At 42.7% G+C, this 24966-nt stretch overlaps 2 protein-coding genes across 4 annotated transcripts in view; one reads left to right on the plus strand and one right to left on the minus strand.

The window, feature by feature from the left end:
• Positions 1 to 24966, minus strand: part of MCM9 (minichromosome maintenance 9 homologous recombination repair factor) — a 137253-nt gene that overhangs the window by 18026 nt on the left and 94261 nt on the right. For all 3 annotated transcript variants that reach the window (XM_088480980.1, XM_088480978.1, XM_088480979.1), the window contains exons 9-12: positions 6162 to 6336; positions 5182 to 5384; positions 4616 to 4819; positions 2350 to 2432 (exon numbers count right to left, since the gene is read on the minus strand). In XM_088480980.1, coding sequence (XP_088337106.1) covers positions 2350 to 2432; positions 4616 to 4819; positions 5182 to 5384; positions 6162 to 6336 — 665 coding nt within the window. The remainder of the gene's footprint in view (positions 1 to 2349; positions 2433 to 4615; positions 4820 to 5181; positions 5385 to 6161; positions 6337 to 24966) is intronic.
• ASF1A (anti-silencing function 1A histone chaperone) lies at positions 9921 to 19222 on the plus strand. Its single transcript, XM_088480981.1, has 4 exons — positions 9921 to 10282; positions 14376 to 14491; positions 16654 to 16830; positions 18572 to 19222. The coding sequence occupies exons 1-4, from the start codon at positions 10174 to 10176 to the stop codon at positions 18782 to 18784; spliced, it is 615 nt and encodes a 204-aa protein (XP_088337107.1). The 5' UTR covers positions 9921 to 10173; the 3' UTR covers positions 18785 to 19222.

A 24966-nucleotide genomic window follows, 5' to 3' on the forward strand; every position in this document is an offset into this window, starting at 1 on the left:
CTGAGATAATGAAACCTTTGATTTTTGATAGTTCAATGTACACAAACTTTGTCTAAGGGACAAATTATTAAAAATATTGTATAAACTTACCTTCAGGCGGTGTGTATAAAGTGTATATGAAACATAAATGAATTTCATTTCTGTACACAAACTTTGTTTGAACCATAATATTATTGAATATATTGTATAAAATTACCTGCAGGCTGTGTGTATAAGGTGTATATAACACAAATGCATTCTGTGTGTATATTTGGGTCCCATTCCCAAGATATTTCATTATGATATGCAAATACTCCAAAATACGTAATACTCAGTTATCCAAAATACCCCTGGTCCCAAGCATTTTGGATATGGAAGACTCAACCTGTAACACAAAGAGTGAATCTGATTTCCTAATGGAACTGGTCCGATCTATGTAAATACGAAGTGCTCGAACCACATCCAAGGAAGCTTCACCTGTAGACAGGTCTGAAGATTTGAAGGTCAGGACTACAGTTTCCTCATTTATATAGCAATGGGAAGCAACTTTTGGGAGGTAGCAAGCCTTGGTACGGAGGACCGTTCTATTTGGATGAATGATCAAATATCAAGAAAGACATGACAATGCTGCGTGCTGAAGAGATGGCGAGAAGATAAAGTGTCTTCGCAGTCAGCCATCTCAAGTCCACCTTATCCAAGGGTTCAAAGGAATGCAACTGCAGCATCCTGAGAAGCAAATACAAATCTCACGGTGCCACCGGTGGGAGAAATGGAGGTTGCAGTCGCAAAACCCTGTGTAAGAATGTTCTAACATCCGGCAGAGGAGCAATCCTGCGCTGGAACCAAACTGTCAAAGCCGAAACTTGGACTCTCAAGGTAGCCAGGCGAAGACCTAAATCTAATCCAGCCTGAAGAAAGAGGCAGTGGAAGTGGACTGTCTACAGATAGACGTGTCAGATCGGAGAACCAATGCCTCCTGGGCCAGGCAGGGGCTATTAGTATAATCCTGCCTCCCTCCTACTTGAACTCTCTGATGACTCTTGAGAGAAGGGAGATTGGAAGAAACAGGTATGCCAACCTGAAGTTCCATCTCACCTCCAGAGCGTCCACGAAGGCAGCTGAGGGGTCCCTTGTTCTGGACCCGTAACTGGGGACTTTGTGGTTGTGACGTGATACCATGAGATCTACGTCCGGTAATCCCCACCTGGCCACCAGGAGTTGAAACACCTCCGGATGAAGAGCCCATTCTCCAGCGTCTATGTCCTGGCGACTTAGGAAGTCTGCCTCCCAGTTGATAACACTTGGGATGAATATTGCAGAGATTGCTGGAAGATGGCCCTCTGCCCACAGCAGAATCTTTGCCACTTCCCTCGTGCCTGCCGGACTTAGTGTGGCTCCCTGACGATGTAGGCCACTACTGTCGCATTGTCGGACTGAAGCTGGACAGGCCTGCCCTGAAGAAGGTCCCCATCCTTGCATCCATGGTGAGGCGCACCCATTCTGGGATCCATAACGGACGACCCTTGTCTAAATGAGTCGTCTCCAGCCACCAAGCAAGGGAGAGCTGAACCTCTGGTAAGATGCGAATCATCTAATGCTATATCCGATGATACTGACCATTTCACTGGGCCAGGATCCACAGCTGTAGGGACCTGGAGTGGAATTGGGTATAAGCCACCATGTCGATTGTGGCTACCATGGAGCCCAGTAACTGCATAGCCAAGTGAACTGACACGGTTTGCTTGCAAAGTAGATTGTGCACACGAGACTGTCGTTCTACAATCTTGTCTTCCGGTAAAATAATTCTCTGTCCCAGAGAGTCTAGCAGCGCCCCCAAGTGCACCATCTGCTGAGTTGGAGAAAGAAAAAAAAGACTTTTTCAAATTGATTACCAAGCCATGCTCCTGTAGGCAGACAATGGCCATCCGTAGAGGACATTGTAACATCTCCTGAGATTGTGCCAATATCAGGAGGTAGTCTAGGTATGGCAGTATCCTGACTCCTTGTTTTCTGAAACAAGCCGTCATGACTGTCATTATCTTGATAAATACCGGAGGGGATGTGGCCAGACCAAAGGGTAGAGCCTGAAATTGTTAATGTTGCTGATCTATCGCGCACCAAACGAAAAAACTGAATGCCCGTGGCTGGGGTATATAGGGAGGAAGACCAATGCATGCTGGGAGCTCCAGAGCTTTGCTGTTTGGTGCATTGGATGCAATCCAACTACATACCCCAAGATAGTTCCTGTGGACCCTATGGAACCTGAAGAAGAAAAATATTTTTTTCCCCAAAAAAAGTCTTAACAAAAAAAGGACAGAGAAGACACTATTTGTCATGGGAGAATATAGTTAACTGAATAAATGCACATACTTGCATAGAGGACTCCATTACTGATACCACAGTTATTGCATCTTCAACAGTCACAGTATCTCGATACATAAGTCGTGCATGGGCTGGAGAAAAACATAACAATAACCAGTCATTAACCATTATGCTGCTTAACTTGAGTTTTAGTTAGGACCACGTTTCCTGCGGTCATCTCCTAAATTGAAGAACACATTAAACCACTTCTACACATAAATATATATGAAAGCCTGTGTGTTACAGAGCAAAATTATACATCAGAACTTGTGTTTAAACTATGGTCAATCTATACAGCATTCAGTAGACATTGCTACTGCAGTGTGCACTGTAGATTTAGACAGAGGCAGTGCTGTATCTAGGGGGGTGGGGGGGTGTTGAGCAGGGCACGCCGGCCGCGGTCCAGAGCACTGGTCAGTTTACACACTACACAGTAACACACACCCCACCGCCAGCACTGGGTAGTACACTGAGGGCACTGTATAGGGGGACCACTACTAGCGGCACTGTATATGGGGCATTACTGGGGGTACTGTATAAGGGGCACTACTACAGGGGGCAGTAAGGTGCAAATGGAATGGAAAGGAATGTTCCCAGAGTGGCGAGAAACGGTGGTGTGTTATGATGACAATCCCTCATTTTCCAGTGACCACGCCCACTTTTTGACATGTGCACATACTTGGGGGTTGGGCTCCATTTTGTTAACTTGCCTTGGGCTCCAAATACCCTAGATACAACACTGCATAGAGGGAGGTTTAGAGATGTATATTAAACTTATATAATTTTTTACAGAGTAAATGTATCAGAACTAACGCTTTATTACCAATTTGTTTCTATTTTAGGAGCTGATGCATAGTGGTACAAATGTGCACTGCACATGTCCACAATGAAAACGCATACATATGCAGAGCTGGTAGCATCTGACACTTGCACCACCATAAAATTTGATCAGATGTAGGGCCTGCCAGTAGTCATATCTGTAACAGGTGCCTAAGGGCTGGTGCAATGATTTGTTCTGATAATAATGATCATCAGCACCGACAATAGCAGTCTCTTAAAAAAAATGGTTAAACAACTAGAGCACTTCCCTAACACCTTGGGGTGGTGGGTAAGGGGGAATAACGTTTAACCTCGAGTGCTAAAAACGGGTCTGTCGTCTTCAGCATATACATCATAATGCTGACAAGTCATCTTTAGCACTCAAGCACTTAAGGTAAGTGAAAAATCTGTAATCCGAAGTGGAATGTACACATTTTTTTTTAAATATAGTTGTTTGGGGCAGAGTATGCAGAAGGAGGCTCAAAGCCCCTCTTCCACCTATCCTGGAACCTACAGACATAAGGCCCATCTTTTAAACTATGTGCCCCCATAGAAGTTACAGTCTGGTGCTAGCAAGCCCTATTTTAGATATTATGAATGAAGCCATCCTGGGAGAAAAGGAAAATTCCTAAAAAGTGTCTTGTCCAATTTCTGTTACATCTGGAATCTTCATCTCACTAAAAGAATAAAATGTTGCTACCCGAGTGAGGTTAATCATCAGTAATTAGGCTTCTTTTCCTGAGAACCATTGTGAAAGCTTGTTATCTCCACAGTTTGTGGATCCAGCAACAGTAAGTGGGCCTGCAGTGACGTGAGCACTTGTCAGTAACTGTCCCACCCCTGTGATATAAGGGCTACTACAAGGGTAGTCAGCAGGGTTTGGGTATGGGATCCTGGCGGTCAGGATGCCACTGGTCAGAATACCGACAGCGGTTTCCCAACACCATAAGGTAAGTACCCTAGTGCTAACCCTTACCCCATAACCCTCCCCGATGCTTGAACCTAACCTCCCCTCTAGTGCCTAAACCTAACCTCCCGCCTCCTCGTATCCTAAACCTAACCCTCCCCCGTTAGTGCCTAATCATAACCCTCCCTGGTGCCTGAACCTAACCTCCCCCCTAGTGCCTAAACCTAACCTCCCACCTCTACGCACCCTAACCCTCCCCCATTAGTGCCTAACCATAACCCTCCCCCTAGTGCCCAACCCCTAACCCTAGATACTTACCTTCAGGATGCAGGCGGTTGGGATACTGGAGCCGGGATCTCAACGCTGTAGGGATTCCGGCTCCGGTATATTGACAGTCGGCATCCTGCACGCCGGGTTGCTGACTACATCCCGTAAGCAGAGATAGCTTTCTCAATGTACACAGAAGCCACAAGCATGAGAACCAGAGCCAGAATAAAAAGCCATACAGAGCTTTATCAACTTAATGTTGTATTAGAAAATGATACTTGCCTTCCGCCAGTCGTATCAAGCTCTCTAGAAGGCGAATGGTGGTACGTGCTGCATTTCTGCTATCACTTTGTCTCTGGAGCTGGTAATAGCGCACTAGTATGATGTTAGCCCCTTCAGACATCTTAGGCTGCAAGCTCTTTACAAGGCAGAAGTAGGTTTTCATCTTTTCCATGCTCCAGAGCTTATCAGATTTGCGTGGGCACCCTAAAATGTAATGGATAAGAGATAAAACAGAATCAATGAACTAAAGAAATATGCTGTGTTTATCACATATAGTTACAAATGCATTTTATTATACAGCAGAACTACTTTACAGTATGTGATTAAGTTTTTATATTAAACTAATTATGTCCAACAAGCTATGTGATCCATTTTCTTACATTATTTTGTGATGGCAAGGAGGGATAGTGAACCTAAATTCTCAGTAGAAATCAATGGATTCAAACATAAGGCAAGGTTATGTTGGGATATATTTTCTGTTTGTGTTTCGCAAGAAACGGAATCTCAATAAAGAAAATAGAGTAGACTTTTAAATCCAGTAGCAATGTGACTTATAGACAATTTACCTTTGTTTTCCAATATAAAGGAAGAAATAATCCTGTCCCAGTCTTCATTTTTTGTGTCCAACAACACTAAAACCAGGTCAAATCTACTGAGAAGAGGACTAGCAAGGGCTACATTAACTGAGATAGACTCTTCTGGGTCGTATGGTCCTTTTGGATTAGTAGCAGCCAGGATAGTCGTTCTGGTGTTTAGTTTACACACCAACCTAAACAATTAAAAAAAAATAAAGTAAGTACTCTGCTAATTAGTTTTACAGACGTTCTCACATCGACATTAAATAGCATGCAAACAATTAACCCAAAATTATAAATATAGGTCATTAGCCTTTCCTCCCTCAGATCACGGCACTTACCTGTTCTGCAGATCGCTGGTCACTGCTGCTCCTCCTGACTACCTCCAGGACAGAGGCAGCCTCTTCTTGAATCCAAGATGGCTGATATGAAACTGCTCTATATGGATAGAGCAGTTTGACATCAGCTTTCTTGGATTCAAACGAGGCCACCTTTCTCCTGGGGTCAACTGAGATGTGAGAAGGAGTCACAGCAGTTACGGGAGCAGCAGCAACAGCAAGTAAGTGGACTCCTTCAGAACGAGACCAAGTAAGCATTAAATAAAACAAGACTAAGAAATCTTTGTTTGTGTATAGTCAATAATGAGACAAATAAGTTATCTCTTCCCATAACAAGTAATGATGTAATATGTCATGGTGAATAAACCATACTGCATTCCAGGCAACTAAGGACTATGGTTGTGGGGATATTGTAGGGTGTTTTTTATTGGCCTAATAAAATGTGACTTTTATGGGCGTCTGCAGACACAGATGCAATTTCAAATTCTAAAGTAGTCCTAAATAACTGATCCAAAATCTACTCATAATGAAAGTAGTAAGACATTACTTAAATCCAAAACTATTATTTTTTTTATTAATTTGTAACTGTACCCATCAATACTTTTGCATTATTATATTATTTATTAATGTTACCCAGCTTTGGCCACACTGATCGTCTGCTGTTCCATTGCCTCATGGATGCTGGTCCTGTCATGTTCCTTGATACTGTTGAATTCATCAATGCAGCACAAACCACCATCTGATAGGACTAGAGCACCGGCCTCCAGATTCCATTCACCAGAGTCCTTAACCGCTGTTACAGTCAGACCTAGAAAGTGACATTATACTCAATAAAGCAGCAACAATATGGAATATACTTTAGACATGAGGCAAATTGACTTATAACTAACAAGAGAGGTTTTTACATTATAACTCACAATGACTGAAAATAGTTACTTTGGGCTTGATATGCTCTATTCATCTTTAATATCTGCCTAGGATACATACCTAAATCAGATAAAGTGTATAAAAGATTAACTTTTGAAATGGTTCCACTATTATTTGACAGATGTCCCTAAAACAATGCAGATTACATAGGGACCTGTGGGTCAGATATATATATATATCCATCCTCATTGAATAAAATACAAGGATATCAGGAGCCAGAAAGGAGTTCCGTGATGATTTCTACAGGTCATGGAAAGGGAAGCAGTCGGGAAGCTGACGGACAAAATCCTGAGGGCCGGCTTCCCAACTGTCTAATCCCGGCAAGTACTAATGACAGGTGTCGAAATCCTGACTCCTGTCATTAGACCTACGCCGGGAACCCGACACTGGGCACACCAATCGAAGGTAAACCGGGTGCAGACAGCCACGGAGCCCCCCCCCCCCCCCCCGGGAGAGTTAGGCTAGGGGAATGAGGAGTTAGGGTTAGGCACCCCCAGGGGGAGGTTAAGGTTAAACACCCCCGCCGGGGAGACTTAGGGTTAGGCTTAGGCACTTAGAGGGGGGTTAGAGTTAGGACAGCGGTAAATCATACTGTTTCCCATGGAATTTGGAGGTAACTTCTAGGATCCAATTTCTTTTACAGTAAGGGGCACACTATGCCCAAATATAATAAAAGATAGTCTCCATGTATTACACAAGTGACAAAAACCACATATGTAGAGCAATAGGTCTATATATGTGGCAGGGAAACAATATTCATATGAAAGCCAGGTGTACTAATCCCAGTACTCATCTGCCTATTACGGATTATACTTTGGTCCACCTGTTCTCCATAATATATTTGTACAGTCAGACTGAATCACAACTCATAAATAGAATAAAAACCATGTACTATAATTAGCATCATTTACTAGCTAACATCATTTTGGTAATCTACTCAATCCCCCAGTAGAACATCCCACCCCTTCCACACCTAACTTAAATTGTTATTTTGGGTGGAATTATCCTTTAAAGGGGAATGAACTGGAAAAAAAACCCCACAAAAGTGATTAATGGGTATTTTAATCTGACTTAATTATTCTTTTTCAATCCCAACCTCATCTAAATGGGATCAGTAAAAGATGTTTCTCAAGTGTTCCTTATATACTGAAAGAAAAGATAACTGTATATTGCCAAATAGAGTAACACATGGGGCCATAATCAATAAGAGGCGAAAATACTTTTTCGACCTGTTTTTTTTTTTGCCATAATTTTGCCTAAAAAATTTTCGCCAAATTCAATTCCAGGACAATTTCGCCTAAGCGGAAACTCGATGCATTGAATTCTCCAAAAAAGATTCTCCAATCAATAGCAGGTGAAAAGAAATGCAAAATCTTTATTTTGGGGTGCAAACGTGGGGAAACTACTCAGGGCCCTTGGGACAGCCCCCCAAAAGACAAATCTGCAAAATAAACAAACAAACCTAAGAACACCCCAAGTGGGGGGACACGCATAAAAACTAGCGAAATAGGCTTCTTGGAGGGGCTGCAAGGGTGGGTCAGGTGTTTTGGGGATTGCAAGTGCATGCAGCAGGTGTATTTTACAAGTTTTTAAAAAGTTCACTTTAGAGACATAAAAATATGTTAGCACCCATTATCTTGTACCCCAAATTTGACAGGACTACTTATCTTCACCAAAAAAATACTGCTTAATGATATTCTTCACCACTTTTACAAAGACGCTAATAGCAAGCATTTTACACAACTTAAGTACACAACGTAGTTTTATTAGTACACATCTATATTGTTAGTGCATCTTTTTCTGGGGTACAGACTGATTTCCCCACTTCTGTCAGTACTTTTCGCCTGTTCCACATTTGCCTAATTCCCTTTTCGCCTGTTTTGCAAATGAATTAGGCGAAAAGCAGAGACGCACAAGGAATGATTTTGCCTCTGAAACAGGCACAAAAGTCGGACAGGCGAAAATTTTCTGACTTTTCGTCTCTAATTGAATACCCTTCATGGTTTCAGTTAACTAATAAGGTTAGTGACAAAGGGACAGATGGAAATATGGCCGCATTCAGTGGGAATCTTTGATTAATTCTCTGGTTGACCAAATGTGTTCTGACACGCGAGGGATGTTTGAACATACAATTACCCCACCTTTACAAAATACAAATATTTAAGTTTTAGATCTATTTAACAGCAACAGTTACCTGTATGTGCATTTCCTTCCATGTAAAAGTAGTGAAATATAAATAATGGGATGGGCCCTTATAGCAACATAGGATCATATAGAATATCTCTCATAAATCAATTTAACCTGGCTGATGCGGTTGGGCATGTAGGATCACGACTCTCCCAACGATACAAGTAAAAATCCTTTGGGTGTGGTAAAGTAAGATGTGGAAACAGTTTATTAATAAAGACACCCAAGGTCAAGTATTAACTGTTAAGGTGCCCATCCACTAGAAGACATGAAAACGACTGCACGATTACAATGTCGTAATCGTGCAGTCGTTTGTCAGTCTGTACTGTGCCTACACTGATTGAGTAGTTGTTCAGTGCAGGCACATCAATCATCTGCAAACATGCTGAACCTGACGATATCGTCAGATTGTCCAGCATATTTGCACGATGATAGATGTCTAAACGACCAGTGGGCACTTGCATCGCTGGTCGTTTAAGACATTTTTGCAAACGATTTGTTAACGATAACTATATCGTTATCGTTCAATCGCTCACATAAATCGTCTAGTGGATGGGCACCTTTAGCCTGCCTGGGGAAGCCAGATAAAACCATAAGTAAACTACAGTATAGCAAACTTTGAAGTGGGGTGTAATAAATTGTGAACAAACACATCTGTCTAGTTTCACAAAATGAAGGTCACATGACATGAAGGTTCATTCATGGTGGTTGGTTTCAGCAAATTAGTAGGATTTAGTTATACACAACTATTCTGAGACCAGTATGGCAGCTAACCCAGCTATATATACTGTAATGTAACTGAGACTAATAGCAATCACATAACCACCAACATCCAAGCTCTAAAGTCCCTGTTCCTGATAGTGCTGTGTCTGGAGGGACCAGGGGCACAGGTGTAATAAGAGACCAAAGATTCTTGTTATGAAAACATGGAGAACTAAAATAACATCAGGTCTTCAGTAGTCCCCTGGTAGAGACTGGTTACTTCTAGATGGGAAAATGCTATTCTGACTGTCTTCATCAGAGCACACTACAATTTGCATATGACACAGAGAGCACTCTTGTAATGAGTAGAAACAGTCATCTTATAGCGTAAAGCTGCGACACTATTACTGAGTGATGTGACAGATCCTCCCCGAGCACTGTGTAGCTGTCAGCCAGCAGATGGGGCAGCAGCTAAACATTTCCAGCTGCACCAGTCAGGAGAAGTCTCTCTTTTTCCCTTCGTGTAGCTTTTAGCATTAGGGGAGGGTGATTGGGAGCAGCCAATCCAGACACACGCTGTTATAGCAACAGAGCAGAATGTGCTGTAGTGAAGTGAGATAGGAAAGCAGAGGGGGATTAAAAAAGAAAAACTAAAATAATAAAGCAGAGTGGACTTGCGTTGCATTGCATCAATGGACTAAATGAGAAGCCGGGTGCTGGAGGAAAGTTTCTCAGGACTCCTGAGGGCTGCAGGATTCTGCAGGGATAAGTACTGCTGTATCTTGTCTGCTCCCAGACACCATACCCATTGTTTGTGCGTTTCCAAAATATGGCAAAGGTTCAGGTGAATAATGTAGTGGTGCTGGATAACCCTTCTCCTTTCTACAACCCTTTCCAGTTTGAAATCACCTTTGAATGCATAGAGGACCTGTCTGAAGGTGAGTTACCGTCTGGGCTTAATAGTGGGCAGTTTGCTAAGGCTGCTGTCTAGTAAACAAGAGGTTAAACCTCAGTGTTCACAGGCCTGGTGCTTGGCTGCAGGACAGCAGCAAAAAGGCATCTAATACCGGGCTGTCTTCATCAGACGCCTCAGACCAACTTGTGTGCATGGGAATGCTGCTGCCCATCTCAGGGAAAGTTTCAGGTGTCATGGTGGCAGCAGCAGTCACTGTGTGCGCCGGGGTCAGTAGTGCCAGGGAGCGGTGCTGACAAAGCAGCGCAGGGATGAGAGGGGTCAGGGAGCAGCTCCTTCTGCTAACACCTCACTCACAGCAACAAGGAAATGTTTTCCAAGCACATTATCTGCATTGAGTCATCAATAACCACATTGTATTTATTTCCTAACTGGCGTTTATATGTATAAATAAAAATGATTTCTTCTTTTCTCACTAAGGAGATGCATCAACTTTGGAGATATAAAGTATCGACCAATCAGCTCCTGTCATTTTCCAAACACAGCCTGGAACGTGACAGGAGCTGATTGGTTGGTACACTCTCTCCTAGGCTTGATACATCTAGCCCTATAAAACTGTTCAACCCTTGATAAAGTTTTCACTTGTATTAAGACATTTTGTATGATCCAAAGTCTGTGTTTACATCTGGAGGCCAAGGAGCAGTTACTGAATGAGCTGTGCCATTCATTTCTGTGCTGTACTCTATGCCACAGATTCTATTTAATAAGCAGTGAAATGCATGGACATAACCTGTTCTGTTTTTTTCCCCTTCTATAAAAGTTCTGGTGCACAGAGAAATCATCATATTTAGCGTAGTTCTAATTATATGTATAATAACATATCCATTACTTTATCAGCATACTTATATGAAAAATTGCAAAACATGTAAATTCCACAACTTTTCAGAAAACAAAACAAGCAGGCACTATAATAGTTACAAATCTGGTCCCCTTCACCACTGTAGCAGTGGCAAGACACATTTTGGTTTTAAACATTCACAAATATATATGTTGACGGTCACACAAGCTAACATGTTTGATAACAACCAGATCCCCACGATTAGGGATCTTATAAATTCCTATTTAAAAATGTGCCAGATCACTTAACAAGCATCATGATTTTACATTTAAGATGGAGGCCATGCTGGGTCTACAGAAGACAACAATGGGGAAAATATATTGAAAGGATATAAAGGTGCATACACACGGGACGAATCATTCCATGAACGTATCGTCCCGTGTGTCCCCGGCAGGGCTGTGCTGTGTCGTTAACGACACTGAGCACAAACACTGAGCGTTTTCATGAACAAAAATTGTTCAGTGCCTGGCTCCCTCCCTCATCCCCGAACATATTCAACCTGACAATATCGTCAGGTTGGACGGGAGGTTCGGGAGATGAACGATAACTACCAAGTACAAGTGGGAGCGCGCATTGGTAGTTATCGTTCATCGTTTTGGGGCTCAAAGTGAACGATTTTTTGGACAACTGAAAGATATTATATTGGCCAGAAAATCGTCCCGTGTGTACGCACCTTTAGAGATGGGCATAATTTTTTTTAATCTTTTTTTTTTTTTTTTTAACGGTTTTGTATAAACCAGCCCAGGCTTCGGACCATGTAACATTCTGGGCTGCAGACCACTGCATGCAGAGTTTAAATTGAATGCTGTCAACATTAAACAGTAGAACAATGTGACCTTATTAAGGGGCATTAACTCTATAAAAATATACTTTGGCAAACTCTTGAAAAACTTTTTTTTTTCTCCCTATGTCTAACCATGTTTCCTGGTACATCTGTTCCGATAGGGTACAAAAATATCACCAACCTATTTTAACCTGATTATCTATTATATAGTGCACACATATTATATAACATTTTATTATTTAGACACTAAAATCAGTGGAGATTACAATCCATATTCCATATCATATGGGCACACACACACAAAATGGCAGGTGTGCATTTATATGGTGCAATACTGTCCAAAAATTTAGATGATCTAATTGGAACAGTGACTGTCCCAATGTAAATGAAGTTGGAAAATGATCGTGCACAGGTCTATAGTGGTGATCAACATTCCCAATTGACTTTATTAGGATTTTTATCAGGCATTATGGTCAGGCTGGGACCATGGGATGCAGTCAGGAAGCCAACGGTCGAATTCCCGACTGTGCAATTCTGACAGGGGACAAATGATAGGCGTCGAAATACCGACACCCATCATTATCCCTACGCCGGGTTAGGCAGCCCCCCCGGGAAGGTTAGGTTTAGGCTGCGGGGACGGGGGGTGTACTTACCGATCGGGATTTTCATTGGTGCCTGTCTTCCAGAGTCAGGATTTGAACCGCCGGCCATAGGGCCGGCGGTCATTCATACCGATCCCTTGGGACATGGCTGTGATATTGCAGTGTGTGCTCTATTAACCAATTTCATAAATATATGAAATAAACTTCTGAATTTGCCATAAAGCAGTAAGGACATTATTAATCATACTTCTAACATTACAGCACATTGTGGCTGTACAGGTCACTCATTATTGTTGGTTCAGGATGTCAAATACAGTCTTATGCTGGGTACACACACTAATGATGGATCAGTCAGCAGACTGATCCGCCGTACAAGCGGCCTATTTGTAAGCTATATACACACACTTAACAATTGGCCGCTCGATTTGTCTGGCCTGACATCACAACTGGACAGGCATTTTAATTTGCTCGCCCAGTTGTGATGTCAGTATTGCCGGCCCCTGCAGCCAGGGTATGGGCGGTCAGAGGGTTACACACAGCCATTGGTTGTGTTGCAGGGCCGACCTGACAGGTCTGTGAACTTGATCATCCAGATATATCGGGTGTACACACCTGTCTATGCACTTTGCGATAAATCATTTGTTTGGTTGACGAACGATATATCGACAAGTTTGTACCCAGCTTAATACCTCATACCCATTGCCATGAATAGACACGCTTGTAGTAACACATTTAACACTATTAAAAGCATGTAGATTCCAATTATTCAATATCCACTAGAAGTTTCACTTGCAGTAGGAAGCATTTGTACTTAACTGCTTGCTTCATTTACTTATTAGCCTCTATTGACACGGTATGCAGTCGGGAAGGCGGCGGACCTAATCCCGACAGCTGGCTACCCGACTGTCATATCCCGGGCAAGGGTCTAAAAGACAGGCGTCGATATGCAGATGCCGCCGGGAGCCCGAAGCCCGGCATCCCGATCGAAGGGACGCCGAACGTGGATATCCCCCCAGGGGGGGTTTAGGGTTCCCGGGGGGGGGGGGGGGTTTCTTAGGGTTAGGCCCCCCAGGAGGTTAGGTTTAGGCTAGGGGAAGGGGGGGGGGGATTAGGGTTAGGCACCCCTAAGGGAGGGTTAGGGGGTAGAATTAGGTTAGCTAATATTTTACCAGAGGACGATCGGGATTTCCACTGCTGCCGGGATTCCAACCGCCGGACATGCATCCGGCTGTAGATCATACCGATTCCATTGATACCACCCTCCCTCTGGCCATAAGTGCTGGTTAACCACAGCTTGTTGATGTTCTGTGCCACGTGTTTAACACAATTCCAGTGAGTAAGTGCTTTAAAGGTCCAGGCAGAAAGAGACTGATTCTTTCACAGCCCCCCCCCCCTCTATTGATGACATTAGTGACCACTAAGAATCGAAGAACACATTATGAATGATACTGTAAATCTTCATAGAAAATAGGTTGCTATGTTGCTCTAACATATGAACGTTTGCTAACAATTGTCTTAGCAGGACCCATGGGCTCTAATTTTTGCCTTAAGTACCAGAGCTCTATAAAGCATACCCACTGCTGCAGAGTGTAGCTTATACTTTATGTTATTAGCAGAGAACATTACACAAAGTAGTGATGCTTCTTTTGCAGCTTTCCTATTGTTGTTTTGATGTGTTTCTTTGATTTTAAACAGTACAAAACTTTTAAATAGTGAGGATATTTCCAGTAGGGCTGTATATATCAGCCATGTACTATACTATTCATTCTGGTTTGATTATATGTCGTATATTAAAGTACAGAACTATGCTTTAAAATACTTTTTTGTTTTATAGACTTGGAATGGAAAATAATTTATGTGGGATCTGCTGAAAGTGAAGAATATGACCAGGTACTGGACTCTGTGTTGGTAGGACCAGTACCTGCAGGACGACACATGTTTGTATTTCAGGTGAGATTCCATGTAACAAAGCACAACTTTTTTTTCTTTCTTTAAATGAAACCACCAGCCCCAATCTGCAGCAGAAGATGGCTTCAGGAGGCACTCACCCTTTGTTGCTTCTTGAGGCACACATCCGCTTGCAGACCAAAAAACAACTGCACGATTACGACATTGTAATTGTGCAGTTGTTTCAGTCTGTGTTGTGCCTACACTTAACGTTCAGTGTAGGCACATCAATCGTCCCCTACCATGCTCAACGAGACGTTATCGTCAGGTTGTACAGCATGTTCGGCCGATGATTGATGTAGGAAACGATCAACGGGAGCGCGCCTTGCTGGTCGTTTCCGACATAAAAGTGCACGACTTGTGCACGATTATGATGTCGTAATCGTGCAATTGCTCAGTATTATCGGCAAGTGGGGATCGGTATGAAATCCCGGCGGATGTAATACAGACGCCGGAAGCTCGGCAGGACTAGATCCCGCCCTATAAGTATCTCCTAAGAACCCCCCAGGAGCCCCTAACCTAACCCTCTCCCCCCGCGGCTTTCCACTGCAGCTGCCCGGCTTACCTTAGTTCGGTATGCCAGGCGTCGGTCTCGCAGCGTAGGACTAATGATAGGCGTTGGGAGTACGTTGCAGGGATATGACAGTCGAGAAGCCAGCGGTCGGCATTTCGACCGCCGGCTTCCTGACTGCATACCGGCAAGTGGATGTGTGCCTTTACACTTTATGTTTATGTGGTATGCAGTCAGGAAGCAGACGGTTGAAATGCCGACCGCTGGCTTCCTGACTGTGCAATCCCGACAGGGGACTAATGATAGGCGTCGGAATCCCGAAACCTATCATTATCCCTACACTGGGAGTCTCTACGCCCATCCTATCAAACGAAGGTAAGCCGGGCGGCGGGCGTGGACATCCGTGGGGGGAGGGGGGGTTTAGGTTGAGGAAGACTTAACCCCAAAAGGGTTAGGCTAGGGCAGTGGTTCTCAAACTCGGTCCTCAGGACCACACACAGGAAACTTTTCCAGGTCACCAAGCAGGTGCATTCATTACTCACTGACACACAGATATGCACTGTGTGGTGTCCCGAGGACAGCGTTTGAGAACCTGTGGGCTAGGGAAAGGGAGGGTTTAGGTTAGGCACCCCCCTGGGAGGGTAACTTTAGACTGCTGGGATGTGGGGGGGGATTAGGCACTAGGGGAAGAGGTGAGGCACCCCTAAGGGAGGGTTAGGTATAGTTAGTTAACTTACCTCTTGGAATCCTTACTGCTGCCGGTCTAGCAACTGATTGCATTAGGGCTCACACCAGTTTTCTTTTATTACATGCCTTTTTAGCATTGATTTTTAATACTAGTATAATGTATGTAAATGGATGATATTAGGAACCCAACAATGTTGTTGCTAGCGTTACAGTAGCATTACAGATTTAAGAATGCACAATGGTCTGTTTTGTATTTGCACAGGTAAAAACATTGGGGAAAGTAACAGTGAGATAATAAACATGTGAAAATGCTTGTGAGAAACAGGTCTCAAAACACTCTCAATATTAAATTTTACTAGTATTAAACACCGCAACATATCATCAGTGTGTATGTGGCCTCAAATCAGCTCTAATGACAAATTATCAGTTCAGGCAACTGGAAACCACAAGGTCTAAGTAAGAGCTGACAAAATGTTAACAGTTATGGGGGGGTATCCACTACGCGACCTGAAAGTCTGAGCGTCTAGCGTTCAAGACCTTCAGGTCACCGAGGTGCGGTGCCCACACTGAACGGCGTTCACTGAACTTCACTCAGTGCAGGAGCCCGACCTCCTATCTCTGAACATGCCGAACCTGACGAGCGTAGTCAGGTTGATAGGCATGTTCAGTAGACAGTAGGGATCGGCAAGGACCCAGCATGCACGCGCTTCGCTGGTCCTTGCCGGCTATTCATTACTCGACTTTGTGAGCAATGCGATCAAAACCTCCTGGTTTTGGGCGGATTGTACACAAAGTCGAGTAATGGATAGGCCCCTTTACTTACAGTTAACTTTTTTTTCTATAAAGAGACTACAGTAAATTCTGCATTTTTTTTTTTCATGAAACCATTTCAATTGCATTACCCAATTCCCCATGCTGTTATTTTAATGATGTAATAATCTTCCTCTGAGTCTTCTCTCTTCTTTAGGCAGATGCCCCCAATCCTGGACTTATTCCAGATGCAGATGCTGTTGGGGTCACGGTGGTGCTAATAACGTGTACATACAGAGGACAAGAGTTTATCAGAGTAGGGTATTATGTCAATAATGAATATACTGAAACAGAGCTACGGGAAAACCCACCAGTGAAACCAGACTTCTCCAAGGTAGGTGCATCAAGCGCATTTGTCCACTACAAGGTGGTCTGAGAGCTCAAGCATGATGTAGCGATAACCACCATTGAAGAAAAGTACAGTATAAACAGTATTTCAGAATTGTTTTTTTTTCTATTCTTGTCAAAACAACTTGAGTTTACTCAAGTTACATTGGGACACTTGTATTCAATTACTACAAAAATGTAATAAGAGAACAAAGATCCAAATCTCTCTTCATACCAACATGTGAAATTAGGAATTTAAGCCCAGACTTCTGTTCCAGGACATTAATTTACGTACAGCTCCCTGAAGGCAGTATCTCATGGGGATGAGATCTGGAGTTTGACTTGGCCAGAGCAAAACGTTGATTCTTTTTTTTCTTCAGTCACTCAGTTATAGATTGGCTGGTGTGCTTAATATCGCTATCCTGTAGCATATCTTCTAAGTCCAGCCAATTTTCAGCTGTAACACAGATGGCCTGACATTTGGTATATAGCAGGATATCTTAGAAGAAAACGCAAGGCCATATAAATGCAACAGGACAATGATCCTGACCCCCACCAGCAAATTTACAATAGAATGGAGATCATGTTGGTCTCAATGTCTGCGAGGTGCCCAGGTCCTATGGCTCCCATCCCCCAAATTAATACCAATTTGCCTGTGTTTTTGATGGCTGTATAAGGTTCTTGTGTGACACACTGGGTCATATTTAATTGGGTGCTAAATTTCCAAAAACCTCACGCCGTGGGTTTTATTTTTGAGCACTTTCAGAGCAAGTCTAATTTTACCTAAACATAATTTTTAGATAAAATTGTCAGGACTTGCTTTTGAACTCCTAAGACACCCCCTCTAATGACTAATTAGACCAAATTACTTACCTTCTGCCAGCGCTGTCCTCCTCCTCCGCTTCCCCGAAGGTGCTGAAGTCACATCATCTACAGGATGCATGAGATAACTGTCACACAAAACGCCCGGGGTGTGAGACTCCATCAGGTGTGTGTGTGTGTGTCTGTCCCAGACTCGGTCAGGAGTGTGAAGCATACAGTAGCCGGGCACAGCAGACAGAGTAGAGGCTGCAACACAATCTGTGTGTTTTCCCTGACTGTTCAGTGGCCGCATCCTGTTTCCCTGTTTTGCAGGGTGTTCTACATCCAAATTATTTAAACTGAATACTTCAGGTAATAGGGCGCACATATCTGCAGTAATTCAAAATTGGTTGCAAGATCCGCATACATTTTTGCGCCAAAATCCCACACCCAATTAAATATGCCTCACAGTTTGATTTTCACCAAACATGACTGTGCATCGAGATTAAACTCCAGGTAGCACTTCCTGAAGATCAGAAAATGAAGTGGTTATATTATCAGCACCGGACTCAATTTACCTTATATATTTCTACAGATTGGTTCGGTATATTTTTGTCACTTACGTTTTTTAGCTAAAGGCTAACGCTACTGACTTTTCATCCATGTCGGCAACATAAAATGTCGACACCAGAATGTCGAATTATAACTATCAACAATCTGACTGCATACCCTGCTGCATTCTACTTAAAACTAGTCAACTTTTATTTCCTCGCCATGCTAAACAAACGATTAATAACACAGAGTATGATTAATACGGTTTTTATTTGTGTTTAAGCAAGGAGAGAGTCATAAAACTATAGAGTGATGCAGGGGCTAGATTTTCTAAACTTCTATCTTTCCATTTTATTGTTCGTGTCCATTCAGAGATTATTCTCATTGTGTTGCAGCTTCAAAGAAACATACTGGCATCAAATCCTAGAGTAACAAGGTTTCACATAAACTGGGAAGACAACGCAGAAAAGCTAGATGAACTAGATAACAGTAACCCCAACCTAGAGTCTATGCTATCTACAGAAGCCATCCCATCTGCTTCAAAAGGATGGCCCTCCTCAGAGAACTCTCTGAACGTCATGCTAGAAGCTCACATGGACTGTATGTGACCCGACGGTGTCCAGAAACAGGACTAGTTCACCAGGATTCGCAATCTCCTGACCATCACATCATGGGAAAAGCGTTCATAAAATACACACCACCACCACTTCTATGTGGAAACACAATTTGAACTTAAAACAATTTTTTAAGTAAGTTGACGTCAAAATGTAGTATTTTCCATCTCCTTCCTGTAACACTCTGGGGAAGAGGGCTAAAAGCAACTAAAGGTTTGTATTTATTTTGAGGTATTTTAGTTCCCTCCATTCTTGCTCTACATTAGTGCTTTTAAATAAACCTACCTTGTTACACCTAGCTGAGTATCCAAAATTTCTCAGCGCAATAACATAGAAAGGTAAAGATACAAGTTTAGGTAATTCAGTATGTTAAATGATTACCTAGTGTCGCAATAATACAAAACACATAGGTACGCAAACAGTATAACTTGCAAGCACATTGTTTTTTTTGCTAAAAGAAATCTGGTATTAAACTGAAAATTCAGTTTTAATTGAAGCTATTTTATGGTAAATTTTTTAAATTGCCCATACAGGCAATTTTACACTAATACAGTAAGTGTGACTGGATAACCTCACTCCACCAGGCAAGAATGTTTTTTGTTTGTATGTAAAATCCGTCCTAGAGTAACCCGAGTGTTTACTTCACCACTACTAGAGATTTCTCTCTCCATCAACAACAGTCTGTTATGGACTCTTCTCACTGCACACACAGACACCTGGAACCACTGGTTCCATCCAGGCTCCTACACAGACACCTGGAACAGCTTTCTCCCAGGCTCCTACCACCAACACCTGGAATTACTTATCTCTGGTTAAGCTGCTGAAACGCCTCCTGGTTGGTGTTGGCTAATTTTCACTAGGCCCTCACTATGGGACAGTCTGCACTGGGTAGTTGAGAGCTTGAGTTTGGAGACACTGGGCTCAATCCAGAACATTCAGAGAAAGGAGTAGTCACAGTATACAAGCAAATGCAGGTGTCTTGAAGCCATTGGGTGTTTGTCCTTTGTAAAAACATATCATTTGAGCAATAATAGTTACTCCACAATATATATTACAGATATTCTTTTCTCTAAGCCAGAGGATCTCTATATTACAGAGCCACATCAGCCCTTTATATAGTAAGAGGACAAAATACAGGAGGTTGTAATCAGGTTTCCCAAAATATAAATACACTATACATTTCACAAGAACTGGCCAATTGCATGCCTTTCAATTATCTATGACACAAACCAAACCATTTTGACTTGAACATAATATGGATTTACCACATAACGGACTATTTACTTAACACATCCTATACCTGAATCGGTATGAAATATTGACAGCGACACTGACAGCGGCATCCCGAAGGTTCGAATACCAACAGGGAAACTGTAAGTAATGTTCCCCTGTCCTAGTTACCCCCTAACATTCCCATTTTGTACCCTTATACTAACCCCCTTAGTGCCCAACCCTAACCCTTCCACCTCAGTGCCTAACCCTAACCTCCACCCTCCCGCAGCCTACCCCTAAGTCCCCCTGGGGTGGGGTGCCTAACCCCCCCCCCCCATGGCATATTCTCATAAAATACATTTAAATAAGTGCACAATGCATACATTTAAAGATGTGTTCTACAACTGCGCACAGAGCTTTAAATATAACATTTTCATCTGCAATCCGCTGGGCTTTGGTAACAGCACTACAGTACTGGCTGCAGAGCTACACAATAACTTAAATGCATCAGTTTAAATTTTAACACACACTTTCCTTCACCTTTTAAATACACTAGCCCCAGCTCCCAGTGCCAGAACTTACCTATGTCACATGCACAGGACAGTCTTACACCACAGCCTGAGACTAAGGGCCTGATTCAGAGCCGGACGCTCTGACCAGAGCGCTCGCTCTGAATCAGGGCCCTCCTACCTAAAATTGAAGCGGCCTCCTGGCCGCTCGCATAGCTGTGAGTGACCACCCACAGCTTATGCGAGCGGCCAAAAAGATGGTCGCGATGGTCAAGACCATCGGGCTTGCGACGAGACCCTGGGGTAGGGTCTCGCTGCCGCAAGCCCAGGAGTGCTTTTGGCTCTATCAGAGCCAAAAGCACTCCCACTGACATCACTAGTGATGTCAGTGGGGCCGGCCCCAGACGGTAAGCGTTCCCATGGGAACGCCTCCGTCTGGGCAGCTGTCACTCACCATCGACAGCATGCCCCCTTTGGTGAGAGACCCATAGCGACAGCTTGGCTCCGTCGTGCGCATGCGCACTAGGGCGCCATCGACCCGCTCGCGAGCGGATCTGAATCAGGCCCTAAGATCTCTCGTCTGCAGTGATGCTCCTTGCCCCCAGCCAATACATTTAAATTCCTCTGACGCAGTGCAGAGGGGGTCAACACACCTAGTGTCTCAGCTGCTGAACTTATGGCGCGGAGGTGCATGCTTGAACTACAACACATTAAACATACATTTATATGGGGCCTAGCGCCAATAGTTCATTATGAAAATAGTGCAGCAGCACAAGGAATTAACACCCTCATCTCTAAACCAGCAAATGTATTATCTGCCCCCATTTAGGGATGCCCAGTCTAATGCAAATAGCATTAAGCCGCTACTAGTACCAGTTGACACCAAGGAAATAGAAAGGAATAATGCCTATATATATATATATATATATATATATATATATATATATATATATATATATATATATATATACACACACACATTTTATATATATATATATATATATACACATACATATACACATACATACTTAATAAACAGTAGTGTTCCGATATAGTTTTTATGTAATATAAGTGCTCCTGCATAGGCCCGTATTCAATGTGAGACTTTTCGCCTGCTGGACTTTTCGCCTCCTTCGCCTGTATTCCAGGCGGAAAAGTATCGCGCGCATGCCCGCTATTCCCCGTATTCAATTCCAAAGTAGGAGAAAACGGGAACAGGCGAAACTTGGATCAGCAAAAAAATACGGGAATATTTGGGAAATAATTGTAGGACCGCCCTAGAGATGTCCAGTACTGGGGGATCACTATGGGGAGCCCCATTTTTGCCTGCTGAAGGAAGTCGGGGTTTGTAATAGCCGCGGCAGGTGCATATTTGTGGCTATGAAGAAGGGATGAAGACTAACTTTTTTTTTTTTTTTTTGGTTAAAATAACTATTCCTATTTGGGGTACATGAAAATGGGGGTAAGCATATTTTGAAGTCCCTAAAGTTATTTTTAAAAATTCTGCAAAACTGCACCTGCCGCTTGTCCCTGCAATGACTAAAACACCTGCCGCATACTTCTGAACCACTCCGGAATTTATTACGGTACTTTAGGATGGGTTCCCACTTTTTTTTTTTTTTTACCCCCAAAATTACAATTTTTATTTTTTTTTATTTTTTTTAACACAATGTTTTTTGGGGTCATTTCCAAGGGTGCAGGCTATTTTTTTAAAGCATGCACCCCTAAACCCCAATTCTGCACTTTTTTTCACCAGCTAAAGGCTGGTGAAAACTTATTCACCGTTTTTTTTTCCAAAGACTTTTCGAAACCGGCAAAAAGTTTTTCAAATTGAATACGGGGATAATTGAAACATGCGAAAATTATATCATCGACGATAATTTATTGCAGATTTTGACTTTTCGCAGCCTAATTGAATACCCCCCATAGTATTAAATTAATAATAGTGCCCTGATTTAAATACATTTTAAGTAACAGTGCCTGCTTAGTTTAATTAGGATTTCATTGTTAGACAGCAGCATTACATTGTACAGTGCATATGGAAAGTATTCACAACGCTTCACTTTTTCCACATTTTGTTATGTTCCAGCCTTATTCCAAAATGGAATAAATTCATTTTTGTCCTCAAAATTTTACACACAATACCCCATAATGTCAACGTGTAAATAGTTTTTTTGAGATGTTTGCAAATTCAATAAAAAAAAAAAAAAAAAAAAAAAACACTAAGAAATCACATGTACATAAGTATTCACGGCCTTTGCCGTGAAGCTCAAAATGAGCTCAGGAGCATCCTGTTTCCACTGATCATCCTACAGCTTAATTGGAGTCCACCTGTGGTAAATTCAGTTGATTGGACATGATTTTGAAAGGCATACACCTGTCTATATAAAAGGTGCCATACTTGACAGTGCATGTCAGAGCACAAACAAAGTCCAAGGAATTGTCTGTAGACCTCCGAGACAGGATTGTCTCGAGGCACAAATCTGGGGAAGGGTACAGAAAAATATCTGCTGTTTTGAAGGTCCCAATGAGCACAGTGGCCTTCATCATCCGTAAATGGAAGAAGTTCGGAACTACCAGGACCCTTCCTAAAGTTGGCCGGCCGTCTAAACTGAGCGATCGGGGGAGAAGGGCCCTAGTCAGGGAGGTGACCAAGAACCTGATGGTCACTCTGTCTCCTATGTGGAGAGAGGAGAACCTTCCAGAAGGACAACAATCTCGGCAACAATCCACCAATCAGGCCTGTATAGTAGAGTAGCCAGGCGGAAGCCATTCCTTAGTAAAAAGCACATGGCAGCCCACCTGGAGTTTGCCAAAATGCACCTGAAAGACACTCAGACCATGAGAAACAAAATTCTCTGGTCTGATGAGACAAAGATTGAACTCTTTGGCGTGAATGTCAGGCATTTTGTTTGGAGGAAACCAGGCCCTGCTCATCACCAGGCCAATACCATCCCTACAGTGAAGCGTGGTGGCAGCATCATGCTATGGGGATGTTTTTCAGCGGCAGGAACTGGGAGACTAGAGGGAAAGATGAATGCAGCAATGTACAGAGACATCCTGGATGAAAACCTGCTCCAGAGCGCTCTTGACCTCAGACTGGGGCGACGGTTAATCTTTCAGCAGGACAACGACCCTAAGCACACAGCCAAGATATCTAAGGAGTGGCTTCAGGACAACTCTGTGAATGTTCTTGAGTGGCCCAGCTAGAGCCTAGACTTGAATCTGATTGAACATCTCTGGAGAGATTTGAAAATGGCTGTGCACCGACTCTTCCCAACCAACCTGGTGGAGCTTGAGAGGTGCTGCAAAGAGGAATGGGCGAAACTGCCCAAAGATATTTGTGCCAAGCTTGTGGCATCATATTCAAAAAGACTTGAGGCTGCAATTGCTGCCAAAGGTACATCACAAAAGTATTGAGCAAAGGTTGTGAATACTTTAGTTGTTGTTTTTTTTTATTAAGTTTAAAAAAAACAAAATTGCAAAAAAACTTTACACTTTGTCATTATGGGGTATTGGGTGTAGAATTTTGAGGACAAAAATGAATTTATTCCATTTTGGAATAAGGCTGTAACATAACAAAATGTGGAAAAAGTGAAGAGTCGTGAATACTTTCCAGATGCACTTTATCTTATTGGCCTACTAATCTTTTCTGTAGTTCTGTTTATATTAATTACCTACAATTTATTTATTTCATGATCCGCCATAATCCATTGGGAGCAAAAAGATAAAACCTGTAGAAGTTAAGGGGGGCATCCACTACACGATTTTAGCAGGCGATTGAACGATAACGACGTCGTTATCGTTCAAAAATAGTTTATAAATCGTGCAGTGTTTGGTCGCTAACGATCAACGATGTGCGCTCCCGCTGGTCGTTTGATCTTCTCATCAGTCGACTGAACATGCAGGTCAATTTCACTTGATCTATTAAAGATAGTTTGCAAATCGTTCAGACTGAAAGATAAAATTTCAAGGGAAAAAAATCAAGGGAAAATCGTTTAGAGATTGGACAGGGAGTAGATCGTCTAGTGGATGTGCCCCATTACAGGGATTGCTCCCAAGGAGTTCTCAGCGCTAATTAATGCCCTGCAAGCCCGCCTACTTAGACATTCAGCAAAACCAGGGGCAGTTTCTTCGGATATGGAATCAGAGGAGACTCAGAAGTAGTATATCAACACTAGTCTCCTTCCATTATCATGTAACAGGGTTTGGAGATTAAGCACAATGCATAAGCGGTGGGAATTGTTTTTTTCTTATCATAACACAGCAATCTTAGAACATTCGCTTGGTATTAGAACACTTTGTACACCCAGGGACAAAAATAAGGTGGTAATTTAACCAATTATATGACATTATCTTCCATTTGCAAATCATGGACAATAGGTGCAATTGGCAGACAGAGAGTAGTTTAAATGACTCCATGTTCATTATATATAAATGTCACCCTACAATAAA

Source organism: Taudactylus pleione, unplaced genomic scaffold (genome assembly GCF_031769625.1).
Source record: "Taudactylus pleione unplaced genomic scaffold, aTauple2 ptg000259l, whole genome shotgun sequence".
Taxonomy (NCBI): Eukaryota; Metazoa; Chordata; class Amphibia; order Anura; family Myobatrachidae; genus Taudactylus; species Taudactylus pleione.

Bases quoted from the DNA above. Each gene is read 5' to 3' on its own strand.
- ASF1A (XM_088480981.1), top strand. From the start codon at position 10,174: ATGGCAAAGGTTCAGGTGAATAATGTAGTGGTGCTGGATAACCCTTCT. The intron at 10,283-14,375 runs GTGAGTTACCGT...TTTGTTTTATAG, and splicing joins CATAGAGGACCTGTCTGAAG to ACTTGGAATGGAAAATAATT. The intron at 16,831-18,571 runs GTAGGTGCATCA...ATTGTGTTGCAG, and splicing joins TGAAACCAGACTTCTCCAAG to CTTCAAAGAAACATACTGGC.